The sequence below is a fragment of the Hyla sarda genome, chromosome 5, assembly GCF_029499605.1.
Source record: "Hyla sarda isolate aHylSar1 chromosome 5, aHylSar1.hap1, whole genome shotgun sequence".
Classification (NCBI taxonomy): Eukaryota; Metazoa; Chordata; class Amphibia; order Anura; family Hylidae; genus Hyla; species Hyla sarda.
This window is the reverse complement of record NC_079193.1, coordinates 326,618,556-326,637,668: the sequence shown is the minus strand read 5'-3', so window position 1 is coordinate 326,637,668 and position 19,113 is coordinate 326,618,556. Positions and strand designations below refer to the sequence as shown.

The 19,113-nt window shown below is 38.1% G+C and overlaps 1 protein-coding gene across 7 annotated transcripts in view; it reads right to left on the bottom strand.

The window, feature by feature from the left end:
• Positions 1–1,268: 1,268 nt before the first annotated feature.
• The window catches only part of RUNX1T1 (RUNX1 partner transcriptional co-repressor 1), a 144,875-nt gene continuing 127,030 nt past the window's right edge, over positions 1,269–19,113 (bottom strand). For all 7 annotated transcript variants that reach the window (XM_056522334.1, XM_056522339.1, XM_056522340.1 and 4 more), the window contains 2 exons: positions 14,668–14,858; positions 1,269–5,564 (listed from right to left, as the gene is read on the bottom strand). In XM_056522334.1, coding sequence (XP_056378309.1) covers positions 5,289–5,564; positions 14,668–14,858 — 467 coding nt within the window. In that variant the 3' untranslated portion in view covers positions 1,269–5,288. The remainder of the gene's footprint in view (positions 5,565–14,667; positions 14,859–19,113) is intronic.

Genomic DNA, 19,113 nt, shown 5'->3' with positions numbered 1-19,113 from the left:
GTATGATGGTAAAATGTATGGTGATAATATTCCTCCTTGTATACTGGTATTAATAATTTTGGTCTAGTTATACAGGATTTGATCATTAACAGTACAATGGTAATATGTATGGCGATAAGATTTCTCTTTGTATACTGATGTTATTAGTCTCAGTATACTGGATCTGGTCAGTAACAGTATGATGGTACTATGTATACAGAAAAACTGTCTTACCTATGTTATTATATATATAGTACATTTAGAACCCAGTTACCATTTAAATTCTACTTTCATGGTTTCATTACATTAACAAGGAGATTTTAGTGCTCTTACTGTTGTTATTGAGACCCTGAGAGTCCCCTCTATGGCACTTAGCTTTTTCCTCATTGTCCTAATTTCAGAGCATAGGACCAGATCTAGGCTGTCCACCAGCAGTACTCACACAGGTACTTCCTTTTCCTGTGCTGGCATATGATTTACACAGTACAGTATTATAGATAGCATGTGAAGGAAGAAAGGGGTTTTTAATGCACTGTTTGCAAGGTGCTATGTGAGCAGAAATGCAGGAAACTGCAGCCGGATGGCCACAGGGAAGGGGTAACATCACACAAGGCCCTGGTCTCGGGAACTGTCTCGGGAACTGCACAGAGTAGAAAAGGTTTGCTATGGGGATTTGATTCTAAACTGGGCTGTTCCTGAGACACGAGTCATCAGTGAGCACTTAGAAAGAAAAGAACAACTCAACTTCATCAGCTCATAAGTACTGAAAGGATTAAGATTTTTTAATAGAAGTAATTTACAAATCTGTTTAACTTTCTGGAGCCAGTTGATATATATATATATATATATATATATATATATATATAAAGTGTTTTCCTGGATAACCCCTTTAAATTCAAAAGGAATGGGAAATATAAATGAAGAACCTCTACTTCTCCTTTCACATGGATCCCCTTCTGGCTTTGAGGCACAATTTGGAAAAAGAGGCAGACAAGCTCAGGATTCATATACACAGTTCAGGCTCTCTAACACCCAAAGAACTAGCTAAGCCCTGCCCCTACTTCCTAACATGGAATTCCCCTAACAACAGGAAGTGCACATCAGCTTGCAGGGAAGTGAGACACTTTGTGGCCAATACTTTAGTGTTTTTTTTTTACCTAGGGTAAGGAGCCATTTTTGGTAAATGAATTGAAATTGAGGGAGATTGTTTAATAGCCCAAACAAGTCACTGCATGTATGAATCTAGCGCACAAAAGGCACAAAAAAATTAGAGATCTGAAACAATGTAATACGTCTTTTTTCATGTTTTTATTACACAGTAAAGAATACAACAATACCTGAATCATACTTTAAAGATTCACAGGTTGACAGACCATACATTACAGTCCAACTAAAGGAAAAGAATAAACAAGAACCCACAGTTCAGACATAGTAGACTTGAAAGCTCAAGATTATGCTGACAAAAGCATGATGTCTACCCACCCCCCATTCACCCAGTGTTAGTCTACCATTAACTTGTGGTACATGTCTGAATTAAGTATTGCACAACAACTTTTTTCACAATAACGTTGCAGAACCCAAAAAGAAAACAGAAAAAAAAAAATGATTTAGAAAAAGTACTTCAAATCTGCATTTCAACAGTCTCCAATTTGATTTACTGTCCTCTGAAGAATTCGGACAACATGGAGTCACCTTAGCCCACCCCACCCCAACTTTAAGTATTCCAGACTTAGGCATGCTTTGCATTAGTAAACCAGCCTTGTATTTTTATCCCCCAAGACATGCACCTACACAAATTAAAGCTTAAAAACAGAATAAGGAGGAAAGAAAATAAACAAGACAATAGGCGGCCCTGTCCCAAAAGTCATGTGACAGGGTAAAGAGAAAGACCAGAAGGAAGAAGTAGAGGAGCAAGAGTTAGAGAGAGGGTGCCCTAAGCCTATCAGCGACCACCATTGAGTTATTTCCAATGAAGAGAACATTTTTTTTTACTTTTCATGTTATACCTACAAATTATACTCTCACGTAGCCTGCATATAAGTGACAAGCAAAAAAGGAAAGTAATTTTTTTCTTTTTTTTTTCTTTTTTAATATAATGAGGTCTGCTTTGTTACCAAGAAGTGATATGGTTTGCAGCTGTATGAGCTTCGCTTTTGGTATCTGTTTTTTTGTATGCCCATTTGGTTTGACTAGACCAGTTCTGATAGCTACTGGTGCAATGTACATGCTGTCAGAGGTAGAGTGAAACTTTTTGCCACTGAGGAGACTGTAGCAAAATAGAAGGAAAGAAAGAAGAGGAAAGAAGGAGAGCTCAAAGTTAGGAGGAGGGAAGTAGTATCTGATGCCACTCAGGGTGCCCTGAATTAAAGTAATGAGAGGTATTACTAACCCATATTGTACACAGAAATAAACAGCCGTCACATTGGTGATCAGCGTGTGTTGATTGACAGATGATATGATTAGTGGAAAATTACCAACATTTTTGCAACATTTTCTTTTTCCTTCCTACACTGAACATACAAGAGCCCCAATAGAAAAGACCGTCCAGTGTCATACACAGACAATAATACACAGAGAATGTCAATGGATCTGGGAGCACCATGGCAAGAAATCACTTGTTAGAGGTCCTGGTCATGTGCTTCATAAGTTTATCCTTTGGCTCCCAATACGATTGACAACGACAGCCTCAATAGAGGCCTCTATAGACCCGATTCAGAATGCAGTACAATACTCTTCAGACAACAGAACAAACCGAAGACATGACAAACAACATAAACAAAAACAAATTAAATAGTAGTGTAAAAATACTGTATTATGGTATGATATCATGTTACACAGGTAATATACCTGCCACCTCTAACATGAATACTGTATATAGTCCACCTCATAAACCATGATTGGCAACAGCCATCATAAAGCACAGAACCAGGCCTTAAACAAGGGATGAGTATATACCACAAAAATAAAGCTTCATGTCCCATGACCGTTAAGCAGATATGTTTCCCATTAACACAAGATAGCTTTTGGCCTAATGCTCATTGGGCCAAAAGCTATCTCTTTCAATTCCCACATAGACATGCACGCTGAGGTTGGCTTAGCATGTATGTACTCTCAACGGGGAGAGGGTAAAAGCAGGCACCAGACAGCTCTGGTGGCAGCTTATATTCCCGAGAATAAAGGGATCGGTCAGTTGAAATCCAGCATGCCCTATGCCCCTTTCTTTTTGCCAATGGCAGACAATCAGAAAACCAACATACATGAAGTCAACCAGCTTGCCTTACATATGTGTACGGCCAGCATAACTTGCATTACTTGCTCTCATGGGTGATATATTAAAATGGGCTGATACATTGGATTCTCCTACACTTACAGTAGGCCATTGTTATTTTTATTGTAGTAAACTTTATTGAACCCACACATTTGGTCTGGACACTGGACAAATGAAAAAAAAAAAGATCAATGAATTCACACTGTGCCTTACTGGACATGTTTAACCTGCTGATCTTTTGGAATATAGTATTGGTGCTTTAGGAAACTTTTTTTAAATTTTGGTCCTTAAGATCAGTCTTTGGCTGACTTCCCTTTATGTTTAATACTGTATGACCTGACATTCAGCAGTTAAAGCCGTCAATCTACACCTCAGCATTTGGAAATTCTAATTCTCCTAGTCAGAAATACATAGTCTTACAGCAATACACATGCACTGCCCTTTAACATTTACGTGATATTTTGTTTTTGTTTTTTATTTTATTATAAAGTCCCTATTTGTAAAAAATAAAATAAAATAAAAAGGCAAAATAAAATAAAAATAAATAATGGTAAACTATGATTCTATACTACTGATCGAATGGTGAGGTGGACGTAGAATATTCAAAAAGGAGTTTGCCAAAATAAAAAAATATGCATGCCTAGGGAGTCATTGTGACAGTGCAAAAATACATTTATGTACATCCCTCCTACAAAAACACCGATAGGTTAGCATTCCGTGAAGCATGCTAGTTTTCAGAAAAAAAAGGTATAACAGAGTGAATTAGCAGCTCCGGTAAATAGCGTTAATTTTTTTTTTTCCTTTCTTGAAGACAAAAAAAAGGGCTGTTTGTACTACTAGAGATTTATCACTTACATTTACAGATATAAAAGCAGCATAGAAAGAGACGGGTTTCTCACCAGCTAAGAATAAAGAGGTTAAATGTGGGCATGATTAGAACTACGATGCATCTTCACATTTGTCCATCACATTTACAAGAAAAACACCATTGGGGAACCTCACAGGACAGGAGTGTTTGGAACACCGAGAGAACTACTAGCTTTTAAGGTGAAACAGTATGGGATGGAAAATTCTTTCTTTTTCTATTTAAAAGTGGGCTGGAGCTGAAGCCACCATGTATACATTATTATATATATTTTTTTTAGCTTTTTGTTGCTTTCTATAAAAAAAAATATTAGAATAGACCCGATTGTCTCTGTGGAACCTTGCAAAAGAGATTGAGCATTGAAAAGTTTCTTTTTTTTTTTGGATGGGGGGTTGGGCAAATGCTTGGTGTGGTGATTGCCAACGTGCTACTTAACTATTGGACGTGACCATTCCATATCAAAGGAAAGAAGCCTTTTACTTGATGGCATTTCATAAATCCCCACTGCAACTCATTTTCCATTGTGTTGACCTGGATGGTACTTTATTTATTTCAGAAACAAAAAAAAATTAAAATGATGAACATCTGTGGTTTCTTCCAATCTGCTGCACATCTGTGAGTTTTTTGTAGCGGGCCTTCAAAGTTCAGTTTGTAACCCATGGACGCCATTCATCTTCTTGTTAAAATGTCTACTGCTGTATCCAATGATTATGCCCTTGAGGGGTTAATATTGACTTATTTTTTTCCCTTTGTTGCTATAAAGAACAATGTGATTTTTATCTCTCGTGTGAGCACTTGTTTTTTGCTCTTAACAGCAGTTAGCAATCTCTTGGTTTGCTGTTTGGTAAAGCATTTGTTAATATGAGGTCATCTAGTTTTAAATCCCAGCTACTGTAATATACCAGGGAGGAGGTCAAATCTAGCATTGTGTTATATTCTGTAACTCTCTTTCAGTTTTCTAAAGAAAAAGATATCTTTGATTTCCATAAGAAGTCATTTTGACCCGTTACTGGCCTTCACTATTACACTACTACTGCAAGATAAAAGTAGTCCATTGTTATTGTAGCAATGAAATATGATACTTCATTAAAATCTTTGAACATCTGAGAATGAGGACTTCATTTTCATTCAGTCTTTAAAGTCTTTAAACACTTTGTCTATTTTTTTGTTTGTTTTTTAACGGGCAGCTGTCTCTATGGTGGACGGTGTGCCTGGAGTGGTCGATCGAGGAGTAGCTGCTGGTGGAGTGTCGATAGGGCTCCCGGCACCGCTGTTGGGTGTGACAGAGGAGCTGACTGCTGGAGTATCTCCTTGCTGTTGAGCTTGAAGAGTCTGTCCACAGATATGGTGATGTTTCTCCCAGTCTTTGTGCTGACAGAATGATCCGCAATACCGGGCAGTATTACATCCGCTGCAGGTTTCACTCGCCTTCCGTCCACAGTTCCAGCAACTCTACAAGAAAAAAAAAAATGTAAGTAAAAAAAAAACAAGAATAAAGAACATTTAATGGTTTAACTATGTTCATTGCCTCAAACAGTAACATTAAACGAACTGTAAATTACAGGCACAGGTGGAAAAAGTACGAAATGTGTTCTGAACACATGGTGAGACATTTGTGCAAATCCACTGAATTTGCCTTATTATAGTGAAATTGCAAAATGCTATGTAAACAATCTGCTCCGGTTTTTCAGCAGCAGATGACAGAAGACGCTACCAGCAAAGACATGCTCTGACTTTCAAAAATAATTTTTTTTCTTCTTTCTCTTTTAAGCTACTTTTTTTCTTTTCAAGTCTATGAAACACATTTGATATGTTACCATCTTTCCTTTATCTGCCAAACTTTACATAAAAGTTTTCAAAGCTTTGACGAAAGTCTTCAAATTAAAGGTGGACCCAGATCTGATGGCGCCACGCACAGCGTGTTTTACAAAAAGGGGCCGGTTTTACGTCTAGTCTCTTTGATTTCCATCAATGGAACATTTTCAAACCCAGATGGAAATATCAATCAACAAACAACCTATAAAAAATGTGCAATACTTCATCTACATTGTATTTTTTTATCAGAGGAATTTCATGCATATTCCTTTTCTTAGGAACTTGGTCCAGGTTTCCTTACACATTTTTTTTAATATTGTTAAAGAGGACACTTGGTCCATCCAAAAAAATGTACAGCCTTGGGTGTCCTGATTCCAATAGTGTTTACTTTCTTGCTGTATCCCAAGGACATCCCCTTTGTCCCGGTTTTTCGAGATATAGGGATTTGGTTGACTAACTGTAAGTTTTAAGGTGCTTTTGCAGGGTTGGCTAATGGCAGATGGCATGAAATAGGGAATTCAAAAAAAAGAGAGGATGCAAGATACTGTGTATGGAGCCAAATCGCAGGTATGGCACTGATTTGGTGGGTTATTCTTTCATATAGAAAAATAGAGAATGCTTTCATAATATAGCTTTCAACAAAACATGCCACATTTTTTATATACCTGAATTGTGCAGGCACAGAGCCTATAAGGCAGCTTTTGTATGCAGCCTGTGCTCCGCTTGCTGCAGTTTTGGTTCAGTCACATGTATGTATGAGCATACTCTCCCCTTAAAACAATGCTTTAGGGGACAATATCTTCTGATGGAACATTCCCTAATTTTTTCTCCATAGGATTTAATACTCTGCATGCTGGAGGCTTTGTATATTTCTATGGCAGCCCTGTTCTCTATACACAAGAGAGCCATATTGTGACCATGTGTAGGAGCCCTCATAATAAGTAAAATACAGAGAATCTAACATGGTAAGAACAGTAATATTTAATGAAGCTAAAGAAATATTGGATAGAAATAGTTGATTAAAATCATCTATATCTGCCTGTAAACTATAGAATAGTCCAAATGAGACTTTAGAAGGTCCTGGAAAGTTTGCCATGTGGAAATATGGTCTCTGTCCAATACTTACTGGCTCCATGAGATTAGAATCAGATGTGGCTCCATTGAAAAGCATAGAGTATACAGAATCAACCAGATAATTACAAATGCATGTGCTGGAACCTTTTTTTCTATTTCTAAAATTGTTCCCATCTTTTGAAAACACTTCAAAATATCCCAAGAAAAAAAGTTTCCAAACGCAGAAACAGATGTTTTTTTTTTCTTGTTTGGTAGTTAAACGTTGGGGTTGTAGACTGGATGTCTGGCATCACCTGCTATTAATTCACTCCTTCTGGTTTCAGGTTTACATTGTCTAAACTTAGCCGAGTTTTGAAGATGTCAAAACCTATTACTCCATGCAGCAAATGGATTCAGGATATATTTACTTTTGCCATAGCATGCAATTTTTCCCATATAGTTTTCTAAGGCACGCAACAATAGGCTTTTATCGACATGCTGGGAGATACATAACTGCTACTCTTCACCACACATTGTAGTGAAACATGGAAATTATTCCCTTTGACTTGTTCAGTATTATAGGGTCAATCCATATGTGAAAATATTATTATTTTTTTCTTTCTAATTGAGGTAATAGGATAACAGTTTGTTTCTCGATATGAGCCTTGGGCTTTACTACAATTTTCATCCACCAACTATTATTCTTAATATTAATTTTTATAGATGGTTTTCAATGGCTACAAAACAGACATAAGACACAGACCTCTCATAGTTGTACTACAGGGATTGTTGGGTTCTATAGGCATATATGTTCATATTTATTATTATTATTTTTTTTCTATCACTGTAATACAACCACAAGACCCAGACCTCCTGCAATTCTACTGAATTAAATATAGATCCAATAGGGTTCTATGGTGATCTAAGTTCTATTATGTCTAGTCTTGTAGATGCTGTATCACAGCTGTATACTGACCAAAACTACATTAAAGGTGTAAAGGTAAAGGCCTTTTACACGGGTTATTATTAATCACACAGGCCGCCATCACCCTGTGTAATAGGGCCATTGATCAGCTTATAAATGGGCAAATGCTTGTTTGTCAGCTGATTGGGTCATTTCAACAGGTTAAAAAATCATTGGCCGTCGGCCACACATCTACCATAGTAGTAGGGGATCTAGTGATCAATCGTTCAGCTCTCCTTGCATAATTACCATACAGTGTAATAGGCTCTGTAAATGAGTGCCGATCAATGAGATTAGTGGTCACTTACAATGTGGCTCAGGTCATCTACTACAGCCCTAACTTACTCTCTACGTGCCTACCATTCCTCTATTTCACGTAAAAACTGGTTGAGCTCTGAACTTTTTCTAACCTCTGTATTTACCTTGGCAACCAGACAGTCACCCATTAGTCTCTAAATGTCAATTTTTTTAGAGGACTGTAAGACAAGTATGTCTACTATTGGTAACGTGAGGATTCAACTCTACCGTGCCTTTACATGAGACCTGGACAAGGTTAATTTGTCAATGCAACAGAGCTGATTTTCTCATTTATCACATCTGTATGAGATATGACCATATTTTGTGTCATTTATCCTGTATTTAGGCATTTATGTTTTTTTATATGAAATGCTTGATATATTGTTGCTATGGGCAACTGGTTAACTTTTCCTCTGCACAGGTTTTGATAAATCACCCCCATGTTATCTATTGTTGGTATAAAAGAGAACCTGTCATCACTTGCAGCCTGAACCAAAGTCATCCAGATGCCACTAGTGGCTTCTTCCTTCCCCAACGGCCTTGATTGATAACTCTCCCCCTATACCCAAACAGGGAGAGATCTATCAGTCATGGCTGTTGGTGTAGAAAGAGGGGACCACCCAGATTACTCAGGGTTCAGACAGCATGAAAGTGATGACAGGTTCCCTTGAAGGTGGCCATACTTATTAGCTCGCTGACCATTTTGTCTAGAGGTCTCCGAATTCACAGATGTCTGAGGTGGGAAGGATTGGGCTGTTGGATTTTAACATGGCCAATGCTTCTGTTCTCAGAGAGATGAGCCACAGCCAGAAATATCTTCTCAATGAAAATACATGCATGCGAGCTTAAGTGAGCGTCCAAATGTATGGGGGAGTCAGAAGAAATAGTTGTCTGCAAAATTAGCATCTATATAATATATAAATATATATATACACTGTATATATATATATATATATATATATATATATATATATATATCCAGTTTTAGATTAAAGAGCTACAGATTTTCCAGTTCCCAGAGTTTCCATTCATACAGAAATAGACTTGTAAATTACTTATGTTGCACAGGATGAACCGCATTGCAGTAGGTAATATATGTCTTTAGTAGGTATAGATGTCTGGTCAATCCAAGTCTTGAATTCCAGCTGCAGTACAAAGTGCCTCTTCCATATAAGAGATGTAATACGTTGTGAGCATATTCACCCGCCATGACTCACCCCATCTCCCACATTTCACCTTTGCTCTCCTACATTGTCAGCTTCTATTAAGGTGATTGCCTGTTGTTCTAAAATGCTCCACTATTAACAATAATAATGGGTTATTACATGGTTAAACATGGCCAGCCTACAGGAACAAGATCGGAGCTCTCCAAAAGTACATAATTCCAGGGACTACATCTCGTCTTGGGTTGAAAAGAACTATGACCTGTTTAATGCGGGTTCTGTCCATAGACTAAAGTCTAATATCAGGGATAAGAGGACAGGAAAAGCAGAGCCTAGTAATAATAAATGAATAAATACCTAGAACAATTATAATCAAGAGTAAAGCTAATGAAATAATAGGAGAAAAGTATAAAGAAAGATAAAATAATTCCAGGTGTAATGTAAAAGTAGTTTTGCCTATTTTGTTAGAAAGCTCCTTCAATTAACAATCAGATGTTGGGGAACTTGGTAAATGTTCAACTAACATGCATCGCCACCACAGGGGAACTTATGCATTGCAGAGACCCTACTAAAAGGCTGTATTTTTAAAACCTCTTAAGGATGCAAGGCGTACCTGTATGCCTTGCGCCCGAACCCGATCATAGCGGGTCGGTCCCGGCGGCTAATGAAAGCCGTGACCCTGGGCTAATAGCGTGCGGCAACGATCGTTGTGACACATGCTATTAACCCTTTAGACATGGCGATCAAAGTTGATCACCGTGTCTAAAGTTGAAAAAATTGCATCCCGGCAGCTCAGTCGGGCTGATCGGGAACACCGCGGTGAAACTGCGGTGTCCCGATCAGCTAGGATGCAGCAGGAGGGTCCCTTACCTGCCTCCGGTGCGTCTAATCAGTGATTGACTTCTCCATGCCTGAGATCCAGGCAGAAATCAAGCCCCGATAACACTGATCATCCGCATGTAGTTCTATGCTGATGATCAGTTTTAGGAATCAATGTAATGCATGTTATAGCCCGTAGAGCCCCCGTTTAAAACAAAAACAAAAGAAAACTGCAAATAAAAATAAACATATGTGGTATCACCGTGTGTGGAGATTTCCAAACTATAAAAATATATCAGTAATTAAACCGCACGGTCAATCACGTACACACAAAAAAATCTAAAGTCCAAAATAGCGTATTTTTGGTCACTTTTTATAGCACATAAAAATTAATAAAAAGCGATCAAAAAGTCCAATCAAAAACAAAAATGGTATAGATAAAAACTTCAGATCATGGCGCAAAAAATTAGCCCTCATACCGGCCTGTACGCGGAAAAATTTTAAATTATAGGGGTCAGAAGATGACAATTTTAAACATATTGGGGGAGATTTATCAAAACCTGTGCAAAGGAAAAATTTCCCAGTTGCCCATAGCAACCAATCAGCTCGCTTCTTTAATTTTTAACAAGGCCTCTGCAAAATGAAAGAAGCAAGCTGATTGGTTGCTATGGGCAACTGGGCAACTTTTCCTCTGGACAGGTTTTGATAAATCTCTCCCATTAATTTTCGTGCATGTAGTTATGATTTTTTTTTCTAGAGGTAAGACAAAATCAAACCTATATAAGTAGGGTATCATTTTAATCGTATAGACCTACAGAATAAAGAAAAGCTGTAATTTTTACCCAAAAATGTACTTCGTAGAAACTGAAGTACAAAATGGCATTTTTTCTTCAATTTTGTCGCACAATAATTTTTTTTTCAGTTTCGCCGTGGATTTTTTGGGTAAATTGACTAATGTCACTGCAAAGTAGAATTGGTGGTGCAAAAAATAAGCCATAATATGGAATTTTAGGTGCAAAATTGAAAGGGTTATGATTTTTAAAAAGTAAGGATGAAAAAACGAAAAATCAGAAAAACCCTGCGTCCTTAACGGGTTAAGTCACATATAGCACCCAGAGAGAAATAGCCTAGTCAATTTTAATCTTCAAGTGGTATTTTAGTTTTGTTTTTGTTTTTTGTCTTAATTAAAAATTATATACCATTGACCCCTGTTTAAATGGTAGAATGCCAAAGCTAATTTTCACCATTGCTATCTACCGATATTTGGTGTTGTCATGTTATTAATAAAGTTAACATTAAAGAAAACACAAACTGCTAATGTATCCCACCAGTGTATAACATTAGTGTGCTGTAAACAGAGCCTAACGGTACGTTCACACTCATCTGAATTCAGCGAGCCGAGACTCCGTCTGGCGGCCGCTGCCGAAAAACTTTGGCGGTAGGACTGCGTGGCACTGCACCGTCACCGTTGACGGCTATGCATTACTCGCAGACTTCCGCACAAAGAATAAACATGTTCTTTTTTGTGTGGAACAATTTCAGCGAAGGAATTGTCCATCGCTGAAATTCTGCAGTGTGTACGGGTCTCACAGAAGACCCAATCACACTGATGGTACTGTTCACTGTGTGGAATTCAACTCGCGGAATTCCACTCATGGAATTCCGCTGGAATTCTGCAGTGTGAACATAAACTTAAGTCAAAAGTTGGCCAAACATACCAACTTTGGTGGGCCTGACCGAAGCCTCCAAACTTTCGCTTGCTATACAATGTCAAAGGATTTTAACTACTGACCCAGATAAGCAGCCACCAGAAAAGTATGGCAGTGGCATACCCCTCCTCTCTCCGGTACAATAATTCATGTATATTTGGGGTAAGGAAGAAACGTAAAGCAGACAGCTAATAATACAATATAAGTATAAGGGTTTGTCTGGTGGGATTATTTTATTTATAAAGGGGCACACTGGGTGAAAAAAACATATAACATATAATAAGCATTACTGAAAAGAAAGTGGGATGTCCAGCGCAATGTAAGTCCAACGAATTCACTTTATTGATTAAAACCCAGGATACATGGATACAGCAAACACAAGTGACGCGTTTTGGCTCAAGGATGAGCCTTAGTCATACAATAAGCATTACTCACCTCCCCAATCCCATGCTGTTGCTGTTCCAGTGTGGAGGCAGGGAAGTAAGTAATACTTATTTTACTTTTTTTTTAACCAGTCTTCCTCATTCCCTGGTGGGCCAGATATTTCCTTTAACTCAATGCCATGGGGGTCAACACATTTAGTTGTATTCTGTTAACAGTTAATCAAGACTAATTTGGCTAAACTATTTAAAAAAAAAAAGGCTACAGTACTGGTATAGGAAAGGAGCATTTTAAACGTAACTTGGTATCACTTTTTTATGTTGCCTTAGCCACGAATCATCAGGGTGGCCAGTAGTGGCTTATCCAACAAAGCAGACTTTGTAACATGTGTAACACATTTATTGGCTACTGTGTTGGGTGCCTGGTAGTAAGCCCCCTGTATAGACAAGGAAGGAATCTGCGTAGTTAGTAATGAACAAGCAGGGTTTATTTTTGTGTGTATGCCTGTATGTATGAGTGCGAAGACTGTATTTGTTTTGTTACTGAAATATAAAAACAGGAGAAGCTCTGTTTAAACGTTACTTCTGTGTCACTTTCTTACTGACTGTTATTTTGCCGCAATGTGACTGGTTCTATGGAGCTAATCTCATATATATGGTAGAAACAGACCAGAACGTAGTTTTAAAACTACATAGAATATTACATAACTACATATAAATAACTGTATCCATATTGCAAACAGGCACACAAAACAGTTGCTCTCCCTTAAGACAATTAATGGTAGAAGGAAAGCACACCATGATTACAGAACAAAGACCCAAGTAAATGTGTACAAATATGTTCATCAATATCTGACTTGTTAACATGAAGATGCCAAGCCTATTACGGGACGGTCTCATTTGATTCCTGCACAGAGCAGTTTGCTTCCCTTTTACTCCCTTCCTGAGAAACTTTCAGATGTTGCAAATCAATTCCTTTTGTCTTTGGGAACTCATCTGCTATGCATTAAAATGAAACTCTGGGCATCTACTGATCCCACAAGGGCCTTTCATCCTCAAAGACGCCTGCAACAAATTAAATTCTAGCTTTCCCTATTAAGACACAGTTACACGTTGAATCTGGCGCTCAGTGCCATTTTTTTTTGCTTTCACATAGTTTTGTAATTGGAGTTTTTTCAATCCATAGTTTTATGTTTATTTCACTGACCAAGTTCATTGGAATGATGTTAAATAGCTGACAGCAATGTGGAGGGAGACATTCCCTGCCCTGTGCACACAGTGATAAGACGGGTAGTGACACTTATGGGATTGCCAACGGCCTTTATATTTATTCTGGATAACTGAGCCAAAAAAAACATAGACAGCCCAAAATGTAATGTTTATGGACATACACCTTACTTCATTTTAGAGACCATGATCCCATGTCATACCCTAAAAGGAGTACTCCGCCCCTAGACATCTTATCCCCTATCCAAAGGATAGGGGTAAGATGTCTGATCGCGGGAGGTCCAGCTGCTGGACTGGCACCCCGGCGATCTGAAGAGTTATGTTCAGAATACCAGCTGTGCTAGGTTGCGGGCGGCCGTCATGCCACCTCTAATGTTTTGGTTGCTCGTAATCCGGCACAGAGTGGAGTTTGCTCCATGCATGTGGACAACAGGGTTCCAGGCCAAAGATTGTAGGGGAGGCCCAGCAGCTGGACACCCCGCGAGCAGACATCTTATCCCCAACCTTTAAATAGGCGATTAGATGTCTACGGGCGAAGTACCCCTTTAAAATGCCTTCTATCTAGTCTACCTGTTCCTGAGTTGTTGTATTCTGTGTAACTTGCATGACATGTACTGGCGCATGCACAGTACAAAAAAAAACTGGTTGCACAAAACCTAAAATATACATCTGTCTATGTAACTATCTATATATCTATCAGAATAAAAGTGCAGCACTACTTAGACCAATCATGCAGAGAAGTAGGTGCCAGAGTCCCAGATCTGATCACAATCCATGAATATAAGAATACAATGGTGCAGCGCTCCAAGTAAAGTGCAAAAATCCAGGTGCAATTTATTCAACTCATGTCATAGCCGCCTATGGCAGCTATGACATGAATTGGATAAATTGCACCTTGATTTTTTCACTATATTTAGAGCGCTGCACCATTGTATTCCTTTATATCTATCATAGATTTTATTGCTGTCTCCATCTATATAGCTATGTATGACCCACATGTCTATCAATCTATTTAGTAATTCAGTATAAAACAATGGTATCCTGTGCCGAATCAGCTATAATAATAGACCACACAAAGAGTCTGGAAATAATGTGGGCTTAAACTGCATGCTGCTCTCTTTGTCTTACCTCGCTCGAGTCTTCTTGCTGGTTGATAATGGAGAGGGCGTCCTCTGCAGCTTGCCTCTTTGCTTCTGCCACCGTTCTTTCCATTTTCGCTCTTTCCGTAGTGATCATCTCATGTGCTTTTCTTTCTGCCTCCGACACTGCTTTCTGCAGCTCTGTCATCGCTTGTCTTTTTACCTCGTTCACCGCTTCTTCTGTAAGACACCAAGAAGATTTGCCATAAATGTACATGTTCTGCTGAGGTCCTCAAAGAATGCTGAAGAACATGTGAATATTTTGACTTAAAGAGTCCCTGTCATGATCTTAATATTTTTTACAATCCTTCCAGTTCAGTTCCCCGATCATGATAAACCACCCCCTGACTTTATTTTTATTATTTTTTTCGTCTTCTACCTTTATATTGTTTTGTATCTTCTACTCAGTCTTGGTGAGCTTCACAGTCTGGAAAGGGGTGTTCCACAGCAGACGTGACATCATCTGAAGCTCTGCTGGGGAGAGCTTCCTCCCTCACTCTGCTACACAGAGCCCAGAGCAGTTCAGTGTGAGGTGGGCTGTGATTGGCTGAGACTGCATGAACTCTACTGTAAACTCTACTGTAAACTCTATACACTGCACTGAGCTGAGGTCCACCTGCATTTCTGACTTTTGTCTCTGCCAGGCTGCTACAAGAGGCAATGTGCAAGTAGGATTGCAGGCAGGACCAGAAGGTGGACCCCTGGTGATCAAATTTTTAGGGGTTAATTTAACACATTAAGTTCAAACATTTTATTTAGAAGTATATTAAAAACGTAATTCAAATAGGCTAATCTATAACATATACATTTTTATTACTAATAATAGGTACCATTTAAAGAGGCTACTATGTGATAGAAGTAGTGGATTCCTGTACATTATACATTGTGACTACCAACCCTGGAAACTGCCGGAATTTCCCTTATAATCCATCTTTACTAAAATAAGCCATACTGCGGGGTTGATTAAACAGTATATATAAACTGTGCACAATTCAGCACAGTCATGGGCACTTGGACAGTGTGGTTGAAAAAAGACAGGAATCTGTCAACTTCAACCAGTCAAGTCAAATGGTATTACTGAGCCCAGTCTGTCCATAGTTCCAAATAAAGAAAATATATCATCTTATTTTGCTATGAACTGAAACATATTTTTGATCCCTTTGTTAACCCTTTAAGGACGCAGGGTTTTTCCACGTTCGTTTTTTCCTCCTCAACTTTTAAAAATCATAAACCTTTCAATTTTGCACCTTCAGACTCATATCAGGGTGCCACTAATTATACTTTGTAATGACATGAGTCATTTTACCCAAAAATCGACAGCGAAACTAAAAAAAAAAATTGTGCCACAAAATAAAAAATAAAAATGCAATTTTGCTACTTTTGGGGCCTTCCGTTTCTATGCAGTGCATTTTTTGGTTAAAATGAAACCTTCTCTTTATTCTGTAGGTCCATACGATTAAAATGATACCAACTTATATAGGTTTGATTTCGTCGTACTTCTGGAAAAAATCATAACTACATGCAGGAAAATTTATATGCTTAAAAATGTCCCCTATAACTTTTTACGTTTTCAGCATACTGGGATGTATAAGAACACATTTTTTGCGCCGTGATCTGAAGTATTTATTAGTACCATTTTGTTTTCATCTGACTTTTTGATCGCTTTTTATTCATTTTTTTATGGAATAAAAAGTGACCAAAAATACGCTATTACATGTATGCCATTGACCGTGCGGTTTAATTAATGATGTATTTTTATTTACACAAAGGGGGGTGATTCAAACTTTTATTAGGGAAGGGGTTAAATCATCTTTATTAACATTTTCTTCTTCACTTTTTTTTCGCAATCTTATAACCCCGATAGGGGACTATAACATGCATTACACTGATTGCCCACACTGATCAATGCTATGCCAGAGATCTTCTACCTTGATCTCAGGCATGGAGCAGTCATTCGGCGATCGGACAACAAGGAGGCAGGTAGGGACCCTCCTCGTGTCCGTGCAGCCAACCAGGAAACCGCGGTTTCACCGCCTGGAATGCTTTTTTTAACTTTAGACATGGCGATCAACTTTGATTGCCGTGTCTGAAGGGTTAATATGGGGCATCAACATGATCGGTATTAGCCGCGGGTCCCGGCTATCGTCAGCCACCAGGACCAACCCGATATGACGTGGTGACGTTATATCACGGGAGCCGGCACAGGACGTAAATATAGGTGCTCTTTGACATGTGCAGAGGTCATTGTACAGGAAGGGAGGGAGGTTAAAAGGGGTTGTCCAAAAAAAAAAAAACGCTGCTTCTTTTTTGACAAAACAGCACAATTCCTGTCCACAGGTTGTGTGCAGTACTGCAGCTCAGTCCTATCCACTTCAATGGAGCTGAGCTGCAATATCAGACACAACCTGTAGACAGGAGTGGTGCTTTTTTTTTTTCAAGAAAGAAGCAGAGTTTTTATAATCCTGGATAACCCCTTTAGGCATGGTTCTGCGTTATCTACCTTCAACTTTTTAATAGAGGTGTTACCTTTCCTGGTGTTCCTCCCTGTGAAGATGATGAGGAGGTGACTGCTGAGAAGTGATCTCTAAAGAACAGAAAGCCCTAAGGAACAATCACAGCTACAGAAACAGAGACGTAACTTGTAGCTTCTGGGCCCCAATGCAATATCTGTAACAGGACCCCAAGTAGCCTTGGGCTACCTCTGCACCCCCTATATATATGCCCCTGTACAGCACCTTTTAGTGTTCAACTTTTATTATGCAAGAAACTGCATAGGTCGAAAGCATTACATTAAGACACCTTACAGTGGATGGGTCATTATCAAGCTAGAGAAAGATTAATTTACTATAGGGTGAAAAGTCACCACAATTCTCACTATTTTAAGACTGCTGCTGGCTCCTCTATTGCTTACCCTACAGAACAGGCAGTACCAATATTTTTATATAGGTGCGGTGGGGGCGGCGCATTATCGGATTATTGGCAAGGTAATTGCCGATACCGATAACGCCCAAAATCGTGAATATCGGCCGATAATATTGGCCAACCCAATAATCGGTCGATCCCTAATTTCAATGGAACTGAGCTGCAATACCACACACAACCTGAGAACAGGTATGATCAAGTTTTCTTTATAGAAATCTTCTCTGCACAACTTACATTACACTACAGTAAATATTAGGCTATGTTCACACACAGTTACAGTTTTATTATTAGCCATTAAAAAATCTAAATTTTTTTGTGTGAACATTTTAACAAGTTTAGTTTAGTTCAAAAACTGCCTTATTAAAGGGGTACTCCAGTGTCTGTATACTACAGAGGAAATTCTTTTCTTTTTGGATTTCTGTAACGAGCACAGGGCTCTCTGCTGACACCTCTGTCCATGTCAGGAACTGTCCAGAGCAGGAGAAAATCCCCATAGCAAACATATGCTGCTCTGGACATTTCCTAAAATGGACAGAGAAGTCAGCAGATAGCACTGTGCTCGTTACAGAAATCCCCCCCAAAAATTCCTCTGTAGTATACAGATGCTAATAAGTACTGAAAGGATTAAGATTTTTTAATAGAAGTAATTTACAAATCTGTTTAACTTTCTGGCACCAGTTGAATTAAAAAAATAATAATAATAATTTAGGACTGATTTTTTTTTTATACTTGGTGTTTTTTGTTTTTTTTTACCCAAAATTGGCCAAAAATAATATGTTAATTCAATTATCGGCTGTAGATATTATGGCTGTTATTTCACCCTTTTTTGTACTAATGGGTTACTAATACTGAGTTGTGAAAGCTCAATTTTAAAAAACAAACAAACAAGAAGGGCCATTTTATTGGCGATTTACTGCCCAAAAAGTGGCAAAAACACATTCTGTGAGCATGGCTTCAACAATATATCAACACAACTATATAAATTCACATATTTGTATTTACAAAATCATACATATTCTGATGCCTACACATTACATACACTTCATATGCATATTAAGAAATAAGAACTACTTATTTGGCCTATTCGATTAGAGTCAACAGAATTAAGTAGCAAGAATTGAGAAAGGTTCTAAACCCAATGTGATCCTTCAAGAACGTAAATACAATAAAATTAACTAAAAAAATTTTTGATTTATGTATTTTTTGTGCTCTCTTTTATTATTATGGTTTTTTTTTCAGTCATCAGCATATCGTATTTAAATGGTATAAAATTAACCGACTAGACGTACATCGCTGCCTACAATATACGTTCCACATATGACAGTTTTTTTTTCTAATTTCTGACACTAATTAAAACCTGCCCGTGGAATCTGTCATCTGTTATTTTCCCATCATGACATTCTGCAAAGAAAACCCTCTTTGTTCTACAAGGATGCGTGTAGTTATGTTAGCATAGGTAGAAAAAAAGATAATCATTTAAAAAAAAAAAAATCTATTTTTAATGTATTTTACT